Source organism: Phascolarctos cinereus, unplaced genomic scaffold (genome assembly GCF_003287225.1).
Source record: "Phascolarctos cinereus isolate Bilbo 61053 unplaced genomic scaffold, phaCin_HiC Scaffold_2;HRSCAF=192, whole genome shotgun sequence".
Classification (NCBI taxonomy): Eukaryota; Metazoa; Chordata; class Mammalia; order Diprotodontia; family Phascolarctidae; genus Phascolarctos; species Phascolarctos cinereus.
The window spans coordinates 340,711,818-340,738,309 of NW_027555625.1; the positions used below are offsets into that span (position 1 = coordinate 340,711,818).

A 26,492-nucleotide genomic window follows, 5' to 3' on the forward strand; every position below is an offset into this window, starting at 1 on the left:
CTTTCTCCCATAGCTCTCAATTCTTTTCTTATTTTTCCCTCTATCACCATCATTTGATTTTTAAAATAATTTTTAAACTCTTAAAAAAATCCTCTTCCACCTCTTCGGGGAATTCTACTTAAACTTGTATACAATGTTTATTTTTCTTGGAGACTATTTAAGATGTTTTCTAATCATTCTCTTTTGTTTGTGCCTTGAAGTTCTTTGTCACCATAACTCTTTATAGCAGGATTTTTGTTTATTTGTTCATTTTTCCATTCTACTTATTGACTTTAGGGTAGGATTTGGGTACTTCAGGAGCCACTGGCTTAGCTTAGGCTGTTTCTTCTTTGGTCTTTCTTCTGCTTTTTTGTGGGGTATTTAGTCTCATTTTTTTTTTAAACCAGAATCTCAGTGATACATCAGGCTGGGAACCTGTAAGCTTTTACTCCTCCCAAAGTGGTCTTATACAATGCAAAGTTTGATCACTGCCTTCCTAGAACTTTGCAAGTTCCTGACCTAAATTTGGGTCTTAACAAAGTGGGCTTTTTCCATAGTTGGAATTCCAATAAACTGCTGCTGGTCTCAACCACTATAAGCCAAGTAGACAGGTTCAGAATAAGAGAATTGGAGACTCCTCTTTGTTCCTGCCTTGATTATTCTGTAGGATTTATACAAGGACCCAGACTGAGACCCCATTCTACTCCTGGGATCAAAGACTCACAGTTGCTGTTTACTTGTAAAATTGTTCATCTTGCTGTACACAACCTGACTCCTCACTATGCAATGCCACCCCTAGGCATAGGTCGCTTCCTCAATGTGACATGGATCTGTGATGCAGAACTGAGTGACCAAGTAGTCAGTTGGCATCTAATTTTCATGCCCTGGTGTTAGCCTTTCTGTGTGCTGGAATGTTATGTTAACCCTACATTGTTCACTTGACCCTGTCTTCAGTGTCTGCAGATCTCTCTGTCTGTCTCCTTATGCAAACCTATAGATAGAAAAAAGATTTTCTGTTATTTAAAAACTATTTTCTATTTAGAATGTGTTCTGGTTACACTTTCTAGATCTTTGTGAAGGAGGTGTAGGGGAACACTGGGTTGCATTTCTACCTGCTAATCAGCCATCTTGGCTCCACCCTCTCTGCCTGTGGATTCTTTAGATTGACACAGTTTTCTGTGTTCAGAAGTTCTGGGCAATTTCCTTAATTATTCCTTACTTCATGGTGTTTGGGTTTTTTGACTTCTCACATTCTTTACTGGAGATCTATGATACCCTAAGTTTCTTCTATTAATCTTGTCTTTGAGATCTATGTCTTTTTCTTCTATAGAGAATACATTCTTTTAACATTGTTGCTTTTGGATTCTCTCCTTCCATATTGTTCTTCACTTCTATATATGTGTTTTCCCAATCATTTTTTCTTTCTTGTGCTTCTTTTGAAAGACTCAGCACTATCAACCCAAATTTACCTATTATCCCAATTATTTCCGTTGTGCAGGAAATAAATTTGGCTTTCATGATTCTCATTTGTCTCTTGAGCCATTTGGGTCTGGTACTAAATCTCTTGGGAATCCACAGGGTCATCTGCCTCATCAGGTATTGGTTTAATTTCCTTGAACTAATTTCCTTGGTCCAATATTTATCTAGAGGTAATTGGATTAATTTAAGATGCCTTCGTTTCTTCTGTTTTGACATCTTTGTTTTTTTCCCCCTCTGCTTCTATTTAATATTTTTAACTGAGTTTTCCTCCTCTTTAGAACTTTGGTAATTTTATTCTACATGTTGGTCATGTATTGATTCAGAACTTATCTTGGCATATTGTGTGAAATGGTTATTTAAACCTAAATTCTGCCAGACTTCATCCAGTTTTCCCAGTAGTTCTTTTCAAATAGTGACTCCTCACTCCACTAACTGGGGTATTGGACTTTATTGAATGCAAGGCTAATAAGTCTGCTTCAGGATGTTGAGTAACTATTTTTTGCACTAATTAACCAATATTTTATCCAGTACCACATTATTTTGATGATTAGTGTTCTGTAGTATAGTGTGAGATCTAGATTATCATGTGACCAACAAGATGCAGGACTAGTCATTTTTTTTTCAGTCCTTACAAATCCCCCAATATAAGAATTATGAATGAGAGCTAAAAAGACTACACACTGACTGCACAGCATGATTAATTATATTATAAACAAATAAGAAATTACATGTCAGAGCAATAGAAAGGGGATGAGTTCATAATCAAACCAGAGATAGAGAGGCTTACCAAAGATAAAATGCCTTTTCCAAATACCAGTGTCTTCAGGGGACCAATAGAAAGTTAAGTAGCATACAAAAAGGGTCCTAGAAATGGATTTGTTCTGTTTGGTTGGTTTTATGAGTGAAATGAAAAGGGAAGGAAAAGTGGATATAGTAGAGAAGAAATGAAGAAGGGGAAAAGATTATTATTTCACATAATTTAAGTCTATGATAATAGTTTACAAATATAGTGGAAAAGTTTGGAGGGGAGAAGATATCTCATACTTTTTTCTGAATAGGACAAAAGTGGGTTTATCATACATACACTCATGCAAAACCTTAATTTAGAAGTACATTTAACTCAGCAGCAAAAGCAGTTGGGATGGAAAGAGGGGAGATGAGGGATTAAGAAGACAGAGTTGGGATAGAAATAGTTAGAAGAAAAAGAAACAAACTCCAGAGAGTATATCTTAATGAGGGCTAAAAATGGAGAAAGTATAAGAGCCAGAGATTGGGGTCTGGTTTTGGTGAAAGGTAGAGAGGAAGATGAGTAGGAAAAAAACCAATTTAAATATAACTTAATAGTGTTCATCAGATTCTTTTTCTTTCATCCCATGCTTCTTTTCAAAAGGGAGTAGTGGGAAAAGGAGGGGGGACAGCTAAGATGCAAGGAAATACGCAATTTAAAAATCACAACCATAAATATGAATGAGATGAATTCACCCAAAGATGGATGTGGGTAGCAGAATGGATTATAAGGAAATTCTAACATATGGTGTTAAGAAAAAAAAACATTTAAAAGAAGCAAAAATTCTTGCACGTGGTTAAAATCAGGGGTTGGAGCAGCATTTATTATGCCTCAGATAAATTCAAAGTAGCAGGGATTATCAATTACTCAGAAAAGGAATAGTCAAACTGGATATGATCAAAAGAAATAAGCATAGAAGCTACATTGTGCTTAATAACACCACAGAAAATGAAATAATATCCATTCTCTCTCTCATCTCTATCTACCTATCTATCTATCTATCTATCTATCTATCTATCTATCTATCTATCTATCTATCCACAAACTCATATACACATAGAAACATACACATGTGTGCCCAAAGTTGTTTAGGTATTAAAAAATATTTAAAGAAATTGAATTGAACTGTAACAAAAAAATAGATAACAAACTTTAACAGTTGAAGGTCTCAATTTACCTGTTTTAAACATAGAAAAATTCAATAAAATGTTAACATGAAGGAACTTAAAGACTGGAAGGGAATTTTTTGAAAAGTTGTGTGTGATGGACCGCTGAGAATTTTTTAATGAGATTAGATGATAACATACATATTTCTCAGCTTTTCAAGGCAACCTTTACAAAAACTGATCATGTGCTAAATCAGAAAAACTCATAAGCAAATAGGAGACTATCAAAAGCAAAAATATATCTTTTACTAACCTCAACACAATGAAAATTAAAATCAAAAAATACCATTTGAAGAATGCATTCAAATCCAAATAGAAATTAAATAAATTAATCTTAAAGAATATGTGGTTCAAAGAAAAAAAATCATGCAAAGAAATAATTTCATCAAATAAAATAGCAACAATGAGACAAGGCCTACCTTGCCTGTGCCTTTCCATCACACATCAGGCAGGTACTCTCTTGAGCCATCTACAACTCCACAGGGCTTACATTACCCTCACCTGAACACCCTCGAGGCACCACACACTTCTTCCCCCATGTTTTCCGGGTGCATACAGCTGCCTGATCCCCTGGGACAATTCTATTGGAGGATCAAACTCTGTGGACAACAATAACCTACCTGACCTCAGTACTCAATGATTAACATACTTCATAGCTTTCATATCTACCCCACCCTACTAATTCTGACCCTCTGGTTGCACCTGTTCATATCTGCCCTTTCATTCTGTGCCCCTAAACCTACTCCCATCTCCCACTCTTAAGCTACCTTACTCTTCTACTATGTTATCTGAAATGGCAGTTCTATAAGTAATAAAACAGATTTTATCTTAAACCTCTTCTTTTCTCATTCCCTATATCCTCCTACTCTCACTAAGACCTAGTTCTCTCCTGATGACACACCTTCCCTGAAATAATTGAAGTCATTTTCAAGGAGCTTCCTCTTCTCCCCTGTTCCTCATCTTGCATCCCTCAGACGCCTTCTGCCACTCATTAGTTCTTCAACTCTTATTTTATGTGAAGCGCCCTTCTTATTGCCAAGGCAAATTCCTCTACATGCCTAAGTGTTCTCATTCCATCCTGTCTTCTCCAGAAATTTCCATCTCTATCATCCCTAAAATAGTCTCTCACTAATTTTTAATTTCTCTCTAACTAGTGGCTAACTTCTCTACTGCTTACAAACATGCTTGTGTCTACCCCATCCTCAAAAAATCCTCACTTGATCTGTCTAGCCCCACATCTTACATGCATGCCCTGCCTTTTATGGTGAAATTCCTTTAAAAGGCCATCTACTATAGATGTGTCCATTTCCTCTCCTCTCACCCTCTTCTTAACTCTTTGCCCTCTGACTTCTGACTTCATCACTCAACTGAAATTGCTCTCTCCAAATTCACTAATGATCTCTTGCTTGCCAAATCAAATGGCCATTTCTCAATCTTTATCCTTCTTGAACATCTATGTAGCCTTTGACACTTTTGATTGACCACTTTTATCTCTGATACTCTCTGGTAGTATCTCTTCTTTCTAATTTAAGATGCCTTTGTTTCTTCTGTTTTGACATCTTCTTTCTAGGAATTCATGACACTACTCCTCTCCTGGTTCTCCTCCTACCTGTGTGACCAGGCCTCTGCTTGCTTTGCTGAATCTTCATGCAATACATGCATGATGTGTCATGCCTACTAATAGTCAAGTTCCCCCAAGATTGTTATGGGTCCTCTTCTCTTCTCCCTCCATTACTGTTCATTTCATGGTATCATCACCTCTCATGATTTCAATGATCATCTTTATGCATACATCTCTCAGTTCTATTTGTCTAGCCCTAAACTGTCTCTCTGATTCATCTCACATCTCTACCTACCTTTTATACATTTCCAACTGGATGTTCTATAGAGATCTTAAACTTCATGTGTCCAAACTGAACTCTTTATCTTTCTACCAAAACAGTCTCTTCTTCCTAATTTACATATTACTTTTGAGGATACTGCCCTTCTCCCAGTTACCCAAGATTACATACAACTTAAGTGTCATCATAGACTCTTCAGTCTCTCTCACCTCTAATAAATAATCCGTGGTCATATGCTGTTTTTCTACCTTTGCAACACCTCTCAGATATGTCCACTTCTCTTTCTAACACTGAAACCACACTGGTTTGAGCCCTTATCACCTCACATCTGAACTATACAATAGCCAGTTGGTTGGTTTCTTTGCCTTATCTTTGAGTCTCTACTTACTCTAATCCAATCTCTTCTAAGCTGTCAAATTGATCTTCCTAAAATGATAATAAATAATCAATAAATGTAAAATCTTCTGTGATTTTTCAAAGATTAAATTCTCTATTTCTTTAAGGAACACTTTGTAATTGAATCTATGCAAGTCTTTTGCATACTTTGGGAGACTGATTCCCAGATATTTTGCAGATTCTGTACTTAATTGGAATGGGATCTCCCTTGCTTCTTGCATTTGTTAATATTATGTACAAATGCTATTGACGTTTGAGGACTTATTTAGCAACCTGTAACTTTGCTGAAGTTATTTATTGTCTCAGTATCTTTGCTGATTCCTTGGGTCTTTCCAGGTAAACCATCAAATCCTCAGCATCTGTCACATCTTTACTTATATCCAATTTAAAATTTTCTTTCTCTTGTCTTGTTACTATTTGCTAGCATTTACAGAATTACATCAAATAATATTGTGGAGAGTGGGCATCCTTACTTCACTCCCATGTTTATTGGAAATGGTTCTAGTATGTCCCCATTGTAAATGATGTTTGCTTTTTGTTTTAGATATATGCTGTTATGATATTAAAAAAGGTCTCTCTAAGCCTATACTGTGTAGGGTTTTTTTTTTTTGTTTAAGCATAAAGGTGTTGGGTTTTGTCAAAAGCTTATTCTGCATCTATTGAGATGATCATAGGGTTTTGGATGTTTTGGGTTTTTTAATGTGGTTAATTATATTGTTTTCCTAATGTTGAACCATCCTTGCATTCCTGGTATAAATCATACTCAGTCATAAAAAAATGATTTTTATTTGCATATGCATTAATTATATTGTCTTATAGTTTTCCTTTTTTTTTTTTTTTGCATTTTATCTTTTCCCTGTGTTAAGTGATAAGGCTATATTTGTCTCATTAAAGGATCCTAGTAGGGTGCTTTATTTCTCAATTTTTGAGATTAATTTTTTAAGTACAGGTACTAATTGTTCTTTAAAAGTTTGATAGAATTCTCCTTCGAATCAATCAGGACCAGAGGTTCCCCCCCCCACCCCCAATTCTTCCATGTTAGTTCCTTTACAGCTAAATCTATTTCCTCTTCTGATATTAGATTATTTAAGATCTCTATCTAGTTTTCTAATAGTTTTGGTATTTTATATTTTTGAAGGTATTCCTCTATTTCTTTAATGCTTTCCATTTTGCTAACATATAATATTATGTTCCAGTTGTTCTTTTTATTTTTTCTGGGTTTGCTGTGATTTTGCCCACCTCATTTGCTATTTTATTGACTTGATCTTTTGTTTTCAATCAGATAACTAAGGATTTATCAATTTTATTAGTCTTTTTACAGAACAAGTTTTTAGTTTTATTTGTTTTTCTATGGGGTTTTCTGTGTCCAATTTATCTAATCCTCTTTTAGTTTTTAGTATCTTTTTTTGTGCTTGTTTTAGGTTTGCTTATTTGTTGATTTTCCAGTTTTAAAAAAAATGCATATTCAATTCACTAATCCTCCCTTTTTCTTTTATGTTAATATATGTTTGTGAAGATATTATTTCATTGTTAAGTGTCTATTTGGATTTGTAACTTTTGTTTGTGGTCCCTGAACCAATTTCTATTTTGATTACATTATGACCTGTAAAGAATATATTAACTATTTCCGCCTTTTTACATTTGTTTGCAATATCTCCATTCTCTAATATATGGTCAATTTTTTGTAAAAGTTCCCTGTAGTGCAGAGAAATACACATACATTTTATACATATGTGAGTGTATGTATGTATGTGTGTATACACACACACACACACACACACACATATATATATATATGTATATTCTTTTACTATCCCATTTAGAGGATACCACAAATCCTTTAACTCTACCTTCTCCAGAAATTTGTTCAGTTCCATTTCCCCTCTTATTTTTCTTTCTGTTAGACTTATTCAAAACTGCTAGTGGAATATCAAAGTATCCTGTCTCTATTGTCTTACTCTCTATATCTTCCTTTATTTATTTATTTATTTTTAGGCAATTGGGGTTAAGTGACTTGCCCAGGGTCACACAGCTAGTAATTGTTAAGTGTTTGGTTGAGGCTGGATTTGACCTCAGATCCTCCTGACTCCAGGGCCAGTGCCCTATCCACTGTTCCACCTAGCTGCCCCTCTAGATCTTCTTGAAACTCAGATGTTTCCCTCATAAATTTGGATGCTAGAGCATTTGAAAGGTTTAAGTATATTGCTGATATTGATTTATTGTCAATGGTTTCTTTTAACATAATACGGTTTCCTTCTAATTTTGCAATATTTATTTTTGCTATCCCTGACAGCATGGTGACAGATTCTGTTTCTCTTTTTGGATTCACTTGATCCATAATAAAACTTTCCCCATCCTCTCAGTTTTATTTTTTGTATCTGTTTTTTAATGTATTTCTTTTATTAAAAAAAATGGAAAGATCCTACATGCACAAAAATATCTGTAGCAGCTCTTTTTATGGCGGCAAAGAAATGGAAATTAAGAGTATGCCCATCAATTGGAGAATGGCTGAACAAGTTGTGGTATATGAATGTAATGGAATACTATTGCGCTATAAGATATGAAGAGCAGGAAGGTTTCAGAAAAACCTGGAAAGACTTACATGAATTGATGCTGAGTGAAGTGACCAGAACCAGGAGAACATTGCACACAGTAATAGCAATACTGTGCAATCTTCAGCTGTGAATGATTTAGCTATTCTCAGCAATACAATCATCCAAGACAATTCGAAAAGACTTGCGATGGAAAATGCTATCTGCATCCAGAGGAAGAATTGATGTAGTCTGAATGCAAAGCATAATATTTTCACTTAATTTTTTTTGCTTTTTTCGTTTGTTCTATTTCTTCTTATTTAGCATGACTAATATGGAAATATGTTTTACACAATTGTATATATATATACACACACATACATATGCACACACATGTATATATGTGCATATATAAACATATATGCGCACATATGCATATATGTATATATAAACATATATGTATATGTACATATATAGGTATACATATGCAATCGTGTATGTACTATATATATATATACAATCATGTATATACTAAATATGTGTGTATGTATATTGTGTGTGTGTGTGTGTGTGTGTGTGTGTATAAAACTTATATCTAATTCCTTACCTTCACAGGGAGGAGGGAGGGAAGGGAAGGGAAGGAGGGAGAAAATTTGGAATTTAAAATTTTATTTAAAAAAAGAATGTTCAAAATTTTCTTTACATGTAATTGGAAAAAATAAAATACTATTTAAAATGTGTTTCTTTTAGGGAACAGATTGTCGGGGGTTTTTTCCTTCTCACGTGATCTGTCACTCCTATTTGTTTAATTGGATTGTTAATCCATTCACACTTAAACTTAGGAGTTAGGTTTATATTTTCTTCCATTTGTCTCTAATTTTTTTAAAAAAGTTATAATTGTTTCCTTCCTCTGCTGTAAATTATTATTAAATTTCTTCAGTTACTTTAATCTTTTTTAAAGTGGCCCTGTTCTCACTGGCTCTCTTCCCCTTAATCTCAATGACTTCTTGTTTCTTACTCCTTTCCCTTTAGGGTTTTGTAATTAGTTCTTTTTTCTCTTCTGCTTTTATCTGATTATATATTTCTTCCCTTTCTTAATGCCCCTCCCCAATTATTCAAACAGATTACCCATGCCTCTTATCCCCTTCAACTAATACTTTGTGCCCTCCTCCCTCCTTTTAATGCACTCTCCCATGTTGTAATGTAGTCTCCCCCCCAAAACAACAACAACAATTTGCCTATGGTAGGGTGTTGCTCAGTTCTGTCCATAATGCCCCATCTGCCTCTTCACTCTTACCTCTACCAGATTTCCAACTTCACCTCTATCTCTTTACATACGTTTAAAAATAAGTCTTACTGTTCTCTATTGTCACTCTGTTGTTGTTGCTGTCCTTGTAGGCTGCATTTACTCAGGTCTCCTGCATTTCTGTTGTTTGGGGTGTTAGAAAAGCAAACAATCTCTTCAGTTCTGGTTTTCTTTCTAGAAAAGTTTCAAATTATTTTTTGTTATTGAATATTCTTTTTTTTATTTAAGGGTAAGCTCAGAATTGCAGATTAGATCACCCTGGGCTACATCCTGAGCTCCATTGTTTCATTGTTCCTTACTACTCATTATTCCACTCTCATCTCTTTTATTTTTTTCAGTGTGAATAGAGTAGTTTTGAATTATTTGGATGTCTTTTCCTTTGTATGTCAAAGGAATTGACATCCTTTGTATAGTTTTCTCCTGACGGCTTGCAGAACTTGCAGTTCTAGATCTATGACATTCTATCTCCTTGCAGGATGATTGGCCATCCCTTCTCATTCTCCCAATACTCTTTTTCCATACCCCTGCACAATATCCAGAAAAAGAAAAAGATTGCAAAGGTTTGGATATATCATTATAAAGTTTCAAGTGTCATTTAAAAACCAACAGAAATGTACTCCTGAGTCATTATGTTTTTTTCGGGTATCATGGAACTTTCTGAAGATTATATGTATTTCTGTATTATGGACTACATTTTATCCTGTAGAAACAATGAGCTCCTGCATAAATTTTTTTAAAATCCTTTTAGGATAAAGATCTACTCTTTAAAAATCAGTGTGTCCTGGCTTTTCACACAAGATACATACAATTAAGTCTTTTGAGCTAACTTTCCTTTTTACTAAAATAGCATGAAATGTACTAAAGAAAAATGAATGAAGGCAAGGTCTATTGGTAAACCAGTTTACTTTTTCTTCTGTAACTCTAAGTTGATAAATACCAGTATTACTGGGATGTGGATGACCCGCTTGGCAACCTAGGGTCTTTGGATGACCTCCCAAGGAGCTTAGAGTGTCTCCATCACTTCACTAGGAGAAGGAATCTTGGGGATCAGAATGCTGGCAGGCTCTGAGAGCTCAGTTTCTGGTGTAATTTCAGTGTCTTTTGAGAAAGAGACTTTCACATTTGGGGATGACAGACAAAGCAAATTAACAACTCATCTAAACCAGTGAGTAAAAGAAGAGAAGAAAAGTTTCTGTGAAAGGAGTGGATTACAGCAGAAATCAGGCTGAAGAGTAGTTAGCAGTTATACCAATCAGTGAGAGAAATTTCAGTCAGCAGCTCCTTTTCTGTCGTGCATGAAGTGACCTTATGTATAAATTCCATAGCAGCCTTCTAAATAATATTTATATGTACATTTATGTCTTTGTATTATTTGATAATTCTAATAAACTGCATGAGCACTAATAATTTTTAGTTTAAGCCCATAAAGTCAAGGTTTGAGACTGAAAGAAGCAACCTTACCTATGGGACAAAAGATTTAACTGGTTTACTTTGGGCTGAGGGATGAAATGATTAAAGAGTGTTTATGGTGTTTGGGAAATTTCAAAGGATATTCTAAGGCATTCTCCCTAGAAAACCTTTGAATTCTGAGAGATTTAGTACAGTTGTACTTGGGGGGGGGGATACTATTATAGTTTTCCTTGAGGAGAAATGGTATATCATACCTTCACACCAATTCCACAAGGGAGGTCCGACAAATATTCTGAAAATGTAGCTGAGTAAATAAGGATGTTTCCACTAGTAACAAGCCAATTGTAAGAATTACAAATAAATTCGTAATCCTGAAAGATGAGAACTAAATGTGCCATCCAAATTATCTGATGCCAATCTGTGAGGTACTAACAACCTCATTCTATGCTCTAATTCATTAGAAAAGAAGTTGCATCTCCTCTGCCCATTGGGAATGTGGCTTGAATCTGAATTCCTATTGCTTTATGGAGAAGTGAGAGCAGTTTCCAAGCCAAAGAATTACCACTTCTCTGCTGGGCCAATTAGCAGCTTCAGTGAGTTGAGTCATATGAATGAAAAATTTTTTTCTATTTCATTTTCTCATGGGAACTGAAAACAGAGAAAGCAAGATTATACCATCAGAGTCAGAGAGAAAGAAAAATAGAAAAAATTGGCTAATTTCCAACTTCTTTTAAATAAGCTTTCAGGTTTATGAACTCACTTAGATATTGAGCCCAAGAACTCTGGGTACCAAAGAATTATTACAGATCTTTTGTAATATAGTTTTCATAGTGGTACCTGTTTTTCCAAGAAATCGATCCAGTTGCTACCTTTCAACCAACTCTTTCAGATTCACCAGTGTCAATGTATCTGATGACAATGAATATATACAAAATGAAAAGTTCAAATATTTCTGTTCTGTGTGATCATCAAATTTTAACTCATAAAAAAATTAAAAAAGAAGGAAAAAACAGTTCGGTAAAAATAACAAAGACACCAATAAAATCTAACACATAAAGAATTTTACAAACATAGTCTCACATTTCCACAAAGGAAGGAAGGTGCACATTTTGGGGGGGGGGTCAAGCTTAGTCAGTATAATTACATAGCATTAAATTGCTATTATTGTGTTAGCAGGCAGCAGTGATACAGTGAATAAAGCACCATCCTGAAAGTGAAGAAAACTTCATATACTGTCTGTATAATCTTAGGCAAGTCACTTAACATCTCAGTGCCTTAGGCAACTCTTTACAAGCATAAATGGTTGTAATACCAGCTTCCCTTATTAGAGGAAATTCCTTAAACCAATGAAATCATAAATCCAACCCTCTTTTCTTTCCATTTATATTATTGAGGTCATTGTGTATATTGTTTTTCTAATTCATCTCACTTTACTTTATGTGAATTCATATAAGTTTTTTCATGTTTCTTTATAGTCTATATATTATATATTATATAAATATAGTATGTACATATATATAATTTCTTATATGAAATAATATTCTACTATATTCACCTATGACAATTTGTTTAGTCATTGATATTCTCCTACATTTTCCAGTTTTTGCCGCCAGTTTTGACCTATTTGAAGTATATGTTGAGCAGTTAAATCTTTGAGTCAAAGGTCAAAATTTCTATACATTGTAAGAATTTCAAAATCTTAATTCCAGATTGACTATTGGATAGTCACAACCTTACAAAACTGAATATTTTCATTTTTGTCATCTTTGTCAATTTGCTGAATGTGAGGTAAAATTTCAGTTATTTTAATATGGATTTCTTCTATTATTAGTGATTTGGAACATTCTTTCATATGGTAGTTAATAGCTTGCAATTCTCTTGAAAACTGTTGTTCATATTCTGTGACCACTTATCCACTGGGAAATGGCCATATTTTTATTACTTCCCTTTCTAGGAGACATTTGACAAAAGTATTTTCCCCAATTGACTACTTCCTTTTATACTAGCTGAATTTATTTTTTCAGGTGGAAGCTTTTCAATTTCATGCAATTGAAATGATCTCTTTTGTCTTTTGCAATCACTCCTATCTCTTGTTAAAGAAATAAACCTCCAGCCACAGTTGTGAAAGGTACCTGATCTCATTCTTTTCAACTTTTTGTTGTTATAGAATATGGTATAAACAGCTAAACTTAATAAACTTAATTTATTTCAAAATGTTCTCTAGTTTGCCCAGTAATTTTTGTCAATTGGGGAGTTCTTTCATACCTCTCTCCCACAGAAATGCCTTTCAGTAAAATCCCCTTCTCTTTTCACTTGCTAGAGTGAGAACTTCCCTTTTCTAATATGTTTGATTTTGTTCCTCCCCTTTGCAACCTCCTCCTTAATCCTTTAGCTTCCCTCCCCTGTGTAGAGATTATCAGAATCATTGTCCCTTTATTGCTTACCAATGGACTTGGTAGGACAGCATCATTTATACTCCTGTCTCTTATCTTCACATTTATGAAACCATCCATGCTGCAACTCTGTCCCACAAAAGGCATTGATAGATTATAGGGAGGTTAGGTGATTTAATCCATTTTGATCCTCATTTAACCAATTTAGTTCTACAAACTACATACAAATCCCTTCTTTCCTTGTCCTGCTTTTATTCATCCCTTAGCAAACTCCAACTTTTCATTAATCCCAACATCTCTTCTATTCATGTGCTGTTAAGTAGACCTGTGGGAAGTCAAACAAATAATCTGATTGGGTATTCTACGCATTTATGATATCTGATCTTAAATGAGCTCTCACTGCAGCAAAGTAAATTATTATTTTCCTCTTCCCTAATTGATTTTACATGCCCCTCCCCACAGAAGCTATTCTCCACCTTCTCTTTTCTCCTCAAGTCTCTCTCCCTTCCCCCTCCCCCACCTTCACGGTTAAGGAAGTACCTTACCTCTTTACTGAGAAAAAGAATGAGGTCATTCAATATGATTTCCTCTTCTCTCTTTATCTTCTTCATCTCACAATCCTTTGACTTCATCTGCCACTCTCTTCTCCTTTCCTCTAGTCCAGGGGTGAGAAACTTGCAGCCTCCAGGCCACATGTGGCCCTTTAGGTCCTCAGGCGCAGCCCTTTGACTGAATCCAAACTTATGTTCTGTGAAGTTTGGATTCAGTCAAAGGGCTGCACCTGAGGACCTAGAGGACCACATGTAACCTGGAGGCTGCAGGTTCCCCATGCTGCTCTAGTCTCTGATAAGGAAGTAGCCAACTTCTTTATGTTCAACCTTGCTTCCATCCCCTCCTGTCTTCTCCAGTAAATTTAATCCTCAATCATCAATATTTCCCTGTCTAATAGTTACTATCTTATTGGCTTCAGATATGCCCATGTCTCCCACATCCTAAAAAATATAAACAAACAATAAAATGGAACAAACCAAAGCAAAAACTGATCCTTTTATTAGATACCACCATCCCCTCAAACCATTATCATATATCATTCCTTCCTTTTTCAGCCAAACTCTTAGAAAAAATTATTTACACTTATTGCTTCTACTTCCTCTCTTCTTACTCTCCCCTCAACTTTTATAATATAGCTTCTGACCTTATTACTAAAATGAATTGTTCCCTCTGTCTATCAATGGTGCCTTAATTGACCAATCAGTTGTTTTTTCTCCTCAGTTATCATACTTTATGACCTATTTTCTACATTTGATTGTTGACCTCACTCTCCTAGGTATTCTCTCCTTTTTGGGTTTTCGTGATGCTACTCTCTCCTAACAGGGTGATATGATGGATAAAGAGCTAACATTGGGTTCAGAGAGCCCCAGATCTAATTTATGCCTCTGAAACATACAGATTGTATCATCCTAGGCAAGTCACTTAACCTTTCAGTGTTTTAGGCAACTATCTAGAAGTATAAGTTGCAGAGAAGTTGGCAATTTGTACTGGTAGAGTCAATTTTCTGAACCAGAAGTTCCCTCTATCAATGAAATCATAGGTCCAGTCAACATTAGTCTACTTCCTCTTGGTTCTCCTATTACAGCAGGATTAATGCTTAGTCTACTTTGGAGTCTCATCATCCGTATCATGCCCTCTAACTGTGGATTTACCCCAAGACTCCCTCATGGGCTCTTTTTACTTTTTATGCTTTCTCTTAATGACCTCATCAACTCTCATAGGTTTAATGATCGTATTTGTACCTATAACTCACACATCTAAATATCCACCCCTATTTTCTCCTTTGAGCTCTTTCCCCACATGATCTATTGTACATTTCTAACTGTATGTCCTGGAAACATCTCAAACTCAACACATTCAAAACAGAATTCATTATCTTTTACACTTAATCTTTCCTTTGAATTTCCTTGTTTCTACCAAGGATGCCAGAATTGTTATAGTCTTCAAGGTTTGTAACTTCTGCGTTATACTCAATTTCTCTTTCAAACCAAATATTCAGGCTCAAATCTTGTTATTTCTACCACAATGATATCTCTTAGACCCTACACAGTTGTTATTGAAATATTGCATTTAATCTCTCTGCCTTATTTCACCCCATTCCAACCCATCTTTTATATAGATCTTTAGTAAATTTCTGTGGCTCCCCATTGTTCTTAGTATAAAATTTAAACCTCTCTATTTGACTTTTAACGTCTTTCACGACCTGGACCCAATCTATCTTTATGGCATGATTATATATTTCTCCCTATCCCACCTAGTATGAGCCAGCCAAAAGAGTCTTCTCTCAGTTTCTCACACAAAGGTCTTGATCTCTTGTCTCTGCGCCATTTTACTGGCCATTTCCTGTGCCTGGAATGCATTCCCTCTTTAAACTAATCCATATAGAATCTTTTCCTTTCTTGAAGACTTAGCTCCAGAACCACTTCCTACATGAAACCTTTCTGGATTTCCCCAAATACTAATGCCCTCCCTCCTTGACTACTTTGTTGTTAGGGCAGCTAGATGGCACAGTGAATTGAATTCCAGAATTGGACACAAGAAAACCTTTGTTTGAACACTGCCTTGGGCACTGTGGGGGTCATAGCACTGACCAGGGTTTATATGAGGATACAATGAAATGACATATGTAAAGCACTTTGCAAACCTTAAATCATATAAAATTGCTAGTTTTTAAATTTATTCTGTGTATACTTATATACAAATGTTTCCTCCTATACAGCATATCCCAAAAGTCTTAGTGCAATTAAAAAAAATTTTTAATACTTAAAATTGCACAAAAGCTTTTGGACCTGTATGATACAAAATCTGTGAGAACAAAAATTGTCTCACTTTTTATCTTTAAATGTACCCCGGGGGGCAGCTAGGTGGCACAGTGGATAACAACTTTGTTGGCTTTTATAGCAATTTATTTTATCAAGTCTTTCATCTAATTATTTACCAAGTATTCTCAATTCCACGTTGACAATATGACTCAAAGCCATCCTTTTCCCCTAAGTCTCACTTCCCTAGTAGTAGTCTTACTACTCCTTGGTCTTACTGCTTAAAGCCCTTCATTAAGGTTCACCTGTATTATTGTAAAAGTCCTATTGCAATTACAATTTATTGCAATAAACTAATTGGTTTCCCACTTCCAAATCTCTCCTAGCTTCTATCCATTCATTATTCTTTCTACACATCCTCATACATGCAATAGATACAGCCATATCATTCCTCTTATAAATATCTTAAGTGGTTCTCCAAGTAAACTTAAATTCCTTTTCTTGAGATTCAAGATCCTTTACAATATAATGTAACCTCCTCCTGTCTTGCCTTTCCAGTCATATCTCATATCATTCCCCTTCATGCACTGCATGCCATGCCCAAACTTGACTAGCTCTCTGCCCCCTAAACAATCCTTGTACTTTTTGCTTGGGTGCCTTTATAAATTCTGTTTGTTATCATTACTTGCTACCTACTTCTTAAAGCTCAAATTAATTGCTATCTATTCCATGGAGTCTTCTCTGACACCTTTTCTCCATTATTAATGACATGTACTTCACATAGCATTTGGCATTGAACCTCTATATTGTACCTCTTATGTAATATTATATGTTATAGTTATCTATATTTATTTCTTTCCCCTCAGTAAAACTACAAGCTCCACGTGTCAAGGACTCATGCTATCTTCCCCAAACCTAATTGTAGTAGAATTTTGAAAAATTCAACTGGAATTTTTATGAAGTTTTATTTTAAAAAATGGTTTTTAAAATTATAACTTACCTTACTGTGAGTGTTACTATGGGGAGAGGAAAAGGGAAAAAGACACAGAACAGACCAAGATTCTCATGAAAGTATACATGTGAATTTTATTTTATTATAGGAAATATGATTTATGTGGAGCAATAGCTATATGATTATAGGATTTTCTTTGTATTTCTATATTTATAGAAATCGTGCAAGTTTAAAATTCAGGACATTTATTTTACTTTACAGTTCCTTCACTTCATTAGATATCTCATAGAAAGCAGCCCTCTATCTGTTACTATGGTACATAATTTTAGTATTGAAATATACAGAATTAGACACATTATAATTATTACTAAAATAAATTTAATATCTGCTTTGTGATATTGTATTCTGAAAAGGGAATCTGAAGTGTTCCATCTGCCATATTAATAAAGTTTTTATATTTCTGGTGGACTTTTGGGCCATATTTTATAATGAATAGAAATAATTTTCCAAGGATTCTAATAGTATGTAATAGCAGCCTCATTGTAAATTCTTTCCATCATTTGTCTTTTTACTCATCACTATTCAGTTGGTTTAAAGACATAGAAATTAAGGCAGCTGTTTTGAGATTCTTTCAAAGGGCAGTTAGAATAACCTCTTTCAGAATTGTAAAGAGTCAGACAAAACATTAATATGTCTCTTTAAGAATAAAAGCATTTACTCTAAAATTAATAACTCTGCTAAGAGAGAAAGCTATGTTTCCAAAATGGCAACTTTACCCATGTAGAATTTATGAAAATGTGGCCCAAAGTGTTTCTAAACATCAACACAATTTACATGATATTTGCAGTTCTCCCCTACTAAATAAGCATCTTTAAAACACATTATGGGTTATTCTTACAAACATACTTCTCAGTGTTCCAGTACCATACATTACAAAATAAAATTGAGAAAAAATGCTCTGGAAAATATAAAAAAGGGAGACATGAAGGCTAAAGTGATCTATAGGGTAAAACTTCTTCATTTGGATGATTCCCAAAAAAATGCTTTGACGCTGATGGCAGTCTCTAAACCTTCACATGAGGTTCATCACATGCTTTTAACATAAAATATATAACAAAACACTTAAGATATTAGGACTGGCCATCAGGTTCAAGGTTGTTTTCTGAACTTGCTACAATGTGTGGTGTGAACTATACAAGAAAGAAGAGAACGTTTCCTAGATTTAGAATAGTGCTAGATAGCCTTAAATCGAATGGGTAGACAAAGATGGAGATGGTGAAGTAATACAGCCTTACTCTTCTCTTTCTATGTGGTACATCCAAGTAATTGTATTCCCCATGTGGATGTGATTAGCTTTGCATGAGAAAGTGGAGCATTCCAGTGCTGCTACACAGAATATAAACTCTTCCTGAATGCCATGTTCAAACAAAGCATGCTTTTACCTAGAGTCCATTGAGCAAAAACAAGCAAACAACAACAACAACAACAATAACAGCAACAACAAAAAACAAAAAAAGCCCCCAACCCCATAACATTATTGAAAATATTTTGTGGGCTGCATTAAGGAAATAGCAGGAGCTACAAAGATATTTTAAAACATCTGAACAAAATTGAGAAATAGTGTTTATCTTTCGGGAATGGGAGCTTGTTCCAAAGCCTAATGACCACATTTGAGAAACCATTTCTTTAGAGTATTAATCTAGAGTTTGCTGAAAATATCTATCCCTATATCTATCATCTCTCTCTCTCTTTCTATCTCTATATTTAACTTTTAAAACTGATCAGAATTGTTTAAATGCAAACTTTGGGCAGCAGGCGTTCACATTTTAATTTCATATATTTATTCAAAGTAGGAGAAAAGTAACAACTTTGTGACAAAATATGTGTGTGTGTGTGTGTGTGTGTGTGTGTGTATATATATATAAATATACCCATACATATATATGTTAAGCTAAAAAAACCCGTTAGTAATGTGGGCAATGGTAGTGTTTGGTTGGGGGCTTTGCCAGTTATTTTAGATGCTATACAGTTCTTGTTCTGAGGGTACTGCTGAAGTGCCTTACCCTCAGATGTCTGAAGGACCAAGGTCTTGCTGTATTGGCTGACGCCTGTTTTGTTAAAGGCCTTGACTCGAGCACTGTATGTGCTGTTGAAGTGAAGACCATCCACTGTGCACATTGTTTCTTTTCCAACATACACCTCCTGATTTAAAAAAAAGGAAACATCACATTTTAATACCTACATTTTTAGCATAAGAGTTTTGAGGTGTTTAAATGAGATTTATGATGGCAGAGTAAGACTACTATTATTTTATTTGAAAGTTTTGTAACATCTCTTTAGATTAATGCTGTATCTCTTGCATATTAAGGATGTGGTACTTTTTCAATAGGAAGGGAAGGCTTGCATTACACAAATATAATTGCTATGAATGATATTTAATAAGATGTCAAGAACTAGGGCTCAATGTCTTCTAAAAGATATTCTTAACTGATACAGTAATGACAGAGAGCTCAGCACGTCATCAAAGAATAGTAATGACTTCTGACAGAATAGAATAGGAAGACATTTGCCAAAACAATTAAACTGTGTTAAAGGTAAAGATATTTTCAACATGCGGTTGGATGTTTGTAGAAATCCACTGGTCCAGAACATATCTTCCACATAAAGTATGTTACTTTTTGAAAACTTTGCCTTGCCCAGAGTTCTCTTTCCCATCATGCTTTCTTTTGTCTAGCCAAATTGAATAACTCACTATCCTCAGAATAAATCTTGTATTTTCCCACCTCTGAATCTTTATGCACACTTCACTATGTTTGGGCTGTACTCCCTTCCTCTTAACCACAACTCCCCACTGCTGAAAGACTATTCGTCCTTTGAAATCCAACCCAGCAGAAGCAAGAGAACATTGTACACAGTAACAGCAATGCTGTGCAAAGACCAACTTTGATAAACTTAGCTCTTCTCAGCAATGTAATGATCTAAGACAATTCCAAAAGACTCACGATGGAAAAAGCTATCTGCATCCAGAAAAAGAACTACAGAGTCGAATGCAGATCGAAGCATACTATTTTCTTTCTCTCTTTTTTCTTTCTCATGTTTCTTCCCTTTCGTTCTGATTCTTCTTTCACAACATGACTGATATGGAAATATGTTTAATATGATTGCGCATGTATAGTCTATATCAAATTACATGCTGTCTTGGAGATGGAGAGGGAAAATTTGGAACTCAAAATCTTATCAAAGTGAATGTTGAAAACTAAAAATAAATAAATTCATTAATTAAAAAAACAACAACTCACATAACCTACTTTATAAACCTTCCAGTGATCTGTGCTGGTTATTAGTTACAACTTACCCTTTCAGATATCTTAAAATACTGTTTTTCACTTCTCTGAATAATTTATCATGTAATACTCTGATTTATTGTCAGGAGCTTTTTACCTTATCCCCTTGAAGACTATAAACTGCATGAAGGAAGGGAATATTTAATAAACTTTGTTATCTTCCCCAATGCTTAGCATAGTTCTCAGTTATAGTAAGCACTAAGCATAAATGTTGTTGAGTGACCAAAAATGAATAATTACATCCTATATAGTCCAAAAATCAGGGAAAAACCACAGTTATAGTATATAAATTTCAACAAGCAGGAACTGGCAAATTCTAAATTTAGGGCTAATCTTGTGAACTATTTCCAGGAGAAAAACTACCAAAGAAAGTTCTAGCTACTTCTAGCAAAACTAGGCATATTGTCCCAATGTTGTCATTCTCTTTAACATAATTTTCAGTGTTTATATGACACACGTTCATTTGTTTAGGATATGATTATTTGATATCCTTTGGGGTTTGAATCTTTTTTTTTCATGTTTTTAATTATAATTTTCTTGTATTCGATCTCTGAATGATATGTTTAATATTTCTATCTTTCTGCATTTATCTATGAGTCCTATATACCCTAGAACATGAAAATATTTGTAAAGGTGCTCTATGATTATAAAATATAGGTATATTCTCTAAGATTCCTAATTAACAATCACCATATTTCTATTGAATTGTTTCCCCAATATTCTATTAAAATCTACAATTCCCTTTTATTTAATCAAGTTCTGAAAAAGGAATCTGACCAAACAAAAGGGAATTACGGATTTTGATAGAATTACTATGCTATTTGATATACTTATATTTAATAGTGATGCTTTTGATTATCTACTTTACCATCAATTCAACTCAACCAACATTTACTAAGTGTGTATTAAGTGCTAGGCTCTGGGACTACAAAGTCAAAATGAAAAGATCTCTTCTCCTAAGGAGTTTATTGGGGGAGGGGGCAGAGATTGGGGTAGGAGGAGAGTTATGCAACGTAAATAAGTTCAAAGAAAATGAAAAATAATATAAAGCAGTTTCAAGATGGAGAGAGCACTAATGACTGGGAGCATTCGAAAAAAAATCTCACTTAAAATGTGCTTTGAGGGGGTGAGGGATTCTATGAGGAAGAAGTAAAGCAGAAACACATTCTAGACATGAGTCTGATTATGTAAGGGCAGTATGGTAGGAAAGACCACCACCTCTAGAGTCAGAGAACATTGGTTCAAATCCCACCTCTGATAATACTTGTGTGACATTGACCAAATCATTTAACTTTAATGTGCCTCATTTTCCTCATCGTTAAAATGGGAGAGGGGGTACAAGTTGAACTAGATGATAACTGAGGTTCCTTCTAGTTCTAAATCTATTATATTATGAGCTCAAGTTGAAATATTGTATATAGGAAAATAACCAGTAATCCAATTTGACTGGAACAGAGAGTATTTTAAGGGTCTTATAAAATAAGACTACTTAAGGGATTTGTATTATTTTATCCTAGAGGCAATAAGGAGCTAATGATTTTTTTTTCCAATAGGAAGAGCGAGGTGGCTAGGTCTGTATTATAGGAAAATCACTTTGGAGCTTAGAAGAAGAAAGAGAGAGACTGAAGCCACTAAGACCAATTGTGAAGCTATTGTTTATCTCTCATTTTTGAAAAGAACCAATGCCATTATGGGATGATGTTCTGATGAGTGCATGAACTGGATTTAAGTAAGTCAGAGTGGCACAAAGTCATCTGCCTTATTCTCTTTTAGAGTCATTTAAGTGCAGTGGCAGGACAAAAGTCAAAATGGCCCAGGAGATGACTTTGGCATTTTATTAATCTGACCAAACTCTAAGTGCTCCACAGTACCTGTTTTAGCCTCCTCCATGGCCAATGGAACAAGTTGTTCTTATGCACCCATTTTGCCAGGGAAATCTTCATATACTTGGGGGTAGACATCCCTTAACTCATTGACAGGGTTTGAGGCCTGATGGTCACCCTCCTCCTGATTTAGCCCACCTGCCAAGACAGTTTTACCAAGGTTGTAGCCACTGCACATGCTACAGTTTCTTGGAGCCACTGGTGAGAGTTGTGTGCCAGGTTGACACCAATGGTGGATGAGCAGCCTTGAAAAGGGCTCAGCAAGCCCTCAAGGTGCTAGTCCTCTTAAATATCCCATACATGACTATTACAATAGTCCAGGCAAGAAGTAATCAGAGCCTGAGCTGTTACAGAAGCTTTGTGAGTAGAGATCAGAAGACAGATACAAGAGATGTTATTGAGAAAGCATCAGTCAGACTTGACAACTAATTCCACATAAAGAGAATCTAATTTGCCTTTTTTTCTCTCTTGATGTTATTTATTACATTACCTTACTCCAAATTATGGTCACAATTTCTGCTTTTATCATTAGAGCAATGTATGATAAATCACAGCGATCCGTTTAAATTTTTTGGTGCCTTTGAATGTTTCTCATAAGCAATGAATTGTTATGTTGTTTCCTAATCCATTTTATAACACTTCTACAATTTATAATGAATTTCATATATTGCTTCTGGTTTGTAATTCTTGTTAGATTTTATGTCCATCAAATCTTAGTATGTCACTTAGCATCCCCTCTGGGGTACTCTTTCAGCTTGGTATTCATAGTCATAACATGAGTTCCCAGAGCACAAGTGCTTCTATTATTCTAAAATACCCCATAAGTTTAAACTCTTGTGTCTATGTCTCAGGAACTCCCACTAGTATGATTTCCATTATCAGCCAATAGATACAATTAGTTCACATCAAAGACATTTACTAAGGTGTAACAATAAATACAGTTGCCACAAAAACATCCCAACAACAACATCTTGGTTTCCCAGTGTCCTTGGGAAGAATGGGCATAAAGTGAGACACTTTAGTGTGCTGTGCACACTACAGAAGCTGAGCAATTCCTCCCCTCACATCTTACATTACATTTTTTAAAATAGCTTGTTAGGGTTGAAATATCCCAAACCCAGAAAGAGGAAATAGAAAGGGAGATTGGGAAACAGATCTGAAGCCTGACCCAAAGGTACTAGAGACAGGGGTCATCAATTATCCAGATATCAGCTAGACTCCTCTCTATTTGGCATAGAGCAGCAAAAATTTCTTGACATAATTTAGTGATAATTCCAACCACCAAAAGATGGAAGAATCAACAAGAAGAAATTCTATTCTTGATCAAATTCTTAGTAAAAGGGTTGCTGAGATGGGAATTATGGGAATCTTGGGAGAAATGACCACTCTATCCTAAAGTTTGTGATAGGTGAAGGAACAGCCCTAGCATAGTCCGTCATATATCCTACATTTAGGGAAATCAGGAGAGAGAGGAAAGATATCATGGACTAAAATGCTTTCAGGGAAATCTGCTCAAGGCACAAGAAAGATGCACAAGAATGGAGTTCTGAAGATGCAAAGTAAAACAATTCTAATAAGGAATAAAATGAAATTTGTTTAAATAAAGCAATATGAATGCATAGAGAATTTAACAACAAATTTAGATTTTAAACAGAAAATTTATAGAATATGCTTGTAAGATCCAGTAACACAGGATGACTATGAGGGTGGTATAGTCCTGTAAAAATAGTGTGAAGAAATAATAAAGCTTAGAATGGCCTGAAGCTCTTAAGGGAAGGTCAGAAAAGCAATGTTATTTTTAAACTATATTGAGGGGGAAAGGAGAAGAGATGATTGCTCAGATTGATTACAAATAGGGAGAAGGTAGACATGTTCAATTTTACTTTTGTTTCTCTACAAAGAAGAATGACATTTATACTTGAAATGATAGTGAGAATATGACTAAGGGAAAGTGGATAACAAAGTAAGGGAAAACCCCATCTAATTGCCTATTAGTCACATGGCTAAGAAGAGCTTTATCTTTCAGTCAAAAATGACTTGGAAATTTGGGATGGCTCAGCCACTCTCAGTGATATTAGAGAGATTTTGGAAAATGGGAGAGATATAACAAGATTGCAGAAAAGCAAACATTGTTCCACTTTTCAAAAAAGGAAAGAACAGAATTTGAAAACACTAAGTTGGGGAGCTTGACTTTAATTCCTGGAAAAATTATAAAACAGATCATTAAAGAGATGGCAAGAGAATATATAGAAAGGGAAGCAGCTCTTATAGCCTTCATCAAGAACAATCCCCTTGCCAGATTAACATTTCCTTTTTTATGCATGTACTAAATGAGTGAGCAGATGAAGGAAGTGCTGTAGAAACACTTTATCTAGATTTTAGAAAAGGATTTGATAAATATCTTATGTTAGCTATACGTGAAGATTAGTTGTTAAACTGTACAATACCAGTGAGTCAGGTTTCTGGTAGAGTACCCCGGGTATCTGTGATTGGCCTTATTCAGTTTAATATTTTTATCAATGATTTGGATACAATCCTAAATGGCATGAAAGCTCATCATTTTTTAAGATAATGCAAAGCTGTGAAGAATAGAAACAGTGAATCTTAAAATCTGGATATAAAAAAAGATCTTGGCAGTCTAGAGTGTTGGGCTAAATCTAGTGAAATTCAAGTAAATAAGGATAAATATAAAATCTTGCACTTGGATACCAAAGATCGGGTATTTTTCATTCACTGTAAGCTCAATATGAGCCAACAATTTGATATGGCAGCCAAAAAAGTAAATGCAATCTTAGGCACAGAGAAGCATAACTTCCAAGAATAGGAAAGTGACAATTCCACTGTACTTTGTCCTTGTCAGATCTCATTTGGAGTTTTGTGTTCAGTTAGGGACACTATGGTTTAGTTTTTAAAAGGACACCACAACTTATTATTCTGGAGATTGCCCAGATGATGAAGTGACTTGAGTCCATGGGTGTGCTTAGCCTGGAGTAGGGGAGATTCCAAGAGAAACACAATTATTTGAACAATCTTATGAGAAGGAGGGCCTAGGCTTGTTTTATTTGACTTGTGTTGAGGGTAGAATCAATAGCAATGAGTGGAAGTTGCTAAGATGCAAATTTAGGTTTGATGTTAGGAAAAACTTCTTAACAATTAGAGATATCGCAAAGTCAAGTGGGCTGCCTAGAGTGGTGTAGGGTGATCCCTACTTAGAGGTTCAATCAGAAACTAGATGATTACTTGTCAGGTATGTTATTGGTAGGATTCTTTTTGTGTTGGGTTGCATTAGATGACCACTGAGGTCCTTTCTACTTCTCAATATTTGTGATTCTTCTTTTTTATAGTAAAGTAATATTTTGTTATATTCATTTACTATAAATTTTTAAGTAATTCATCAATCATTTTCAACTATTTTTTGTAGTTCTTTCCTATTACAAAACTCTTACTACACATATTTTGGCATATATAGCACCTTTCTTTATACCTCCAACTTTTTTAGAATATATGCCTACCAGCAGTATCTCTGGGTCAAAGAATATTTTAATCTTTTTTTAAAGCATAATTCAAGATTGTTTTCTAGAAAGTTTGGGTTGATTCACAGGTCCAGTAACAGTGTACATTATCTTTCTACAACCCTTCTAACATTAACTATTCTCATTTTTATTATCTTTGCCAATTTGTTGAGAGTGACATGAAAGCTCTTATTATTAGTGCTTTGGAGCATTTTTTTCTAAATTAGTTAATAGATTGCAATTTTTCTTTTGATAACTGTTTATAACCTTTGAATACTTATTCATTGGGGAATGGGTCTTGTTATTATATGTTTTTGTTAGTTCCCTGTATATCTTGGATACAAACCCCTATCAAAGATTATATGAGTATAGATTAAGAGCTGAAGGGGACCTAAGAAGCAATTTAGGTTTTCCATTGTACCAGTCTACCTCTTGAAATATTTGATGGTTAATGCAATTAATAACTGTCTTATTTCACCTGTAAGTGATCTACCTATTATATTTGGTACCTTTCTAGAGGGGATCCTGGTTTTTTTTCTCTTTTGGGGAGACCCTAGATGTAAGCCAAAACTTAAGTTTGGTTTAAGTAATTGTCCTTAGAGTTCTACTGTGGGGTGAGATGAGAATGTAATGAGCCAGAAGCATATAAGAGCCCAACTCTCCTTCTGGAGGCCAGGCTCTCCAGGATAGAGCCAAGTTGACA

General features: G+C 34.8%; 1 protein-coding gene across 1 annotated transcript in view; it reads right to left on the minus strand.

Annotated features, from left to right (window-relative positions):
* Positions 1-26,492, minus strand: part of TRIM9 (tripartite motif containing 9) — a 147,094-nt gene that overhangs the window by 25,738 nt on the left and 94,864 nt on the right. Inside the window, exon 7 of the mRNA XM_020991272.1 lies at positions 19,114-19,252. Within this exon, the coding sequence (XP_020846931.1) occupies positions 19,114-19,252 (139 nt within the window). The remainder of the gene's footprint in view (positions 1-19,113; positions 19,253-26,492) is intronic.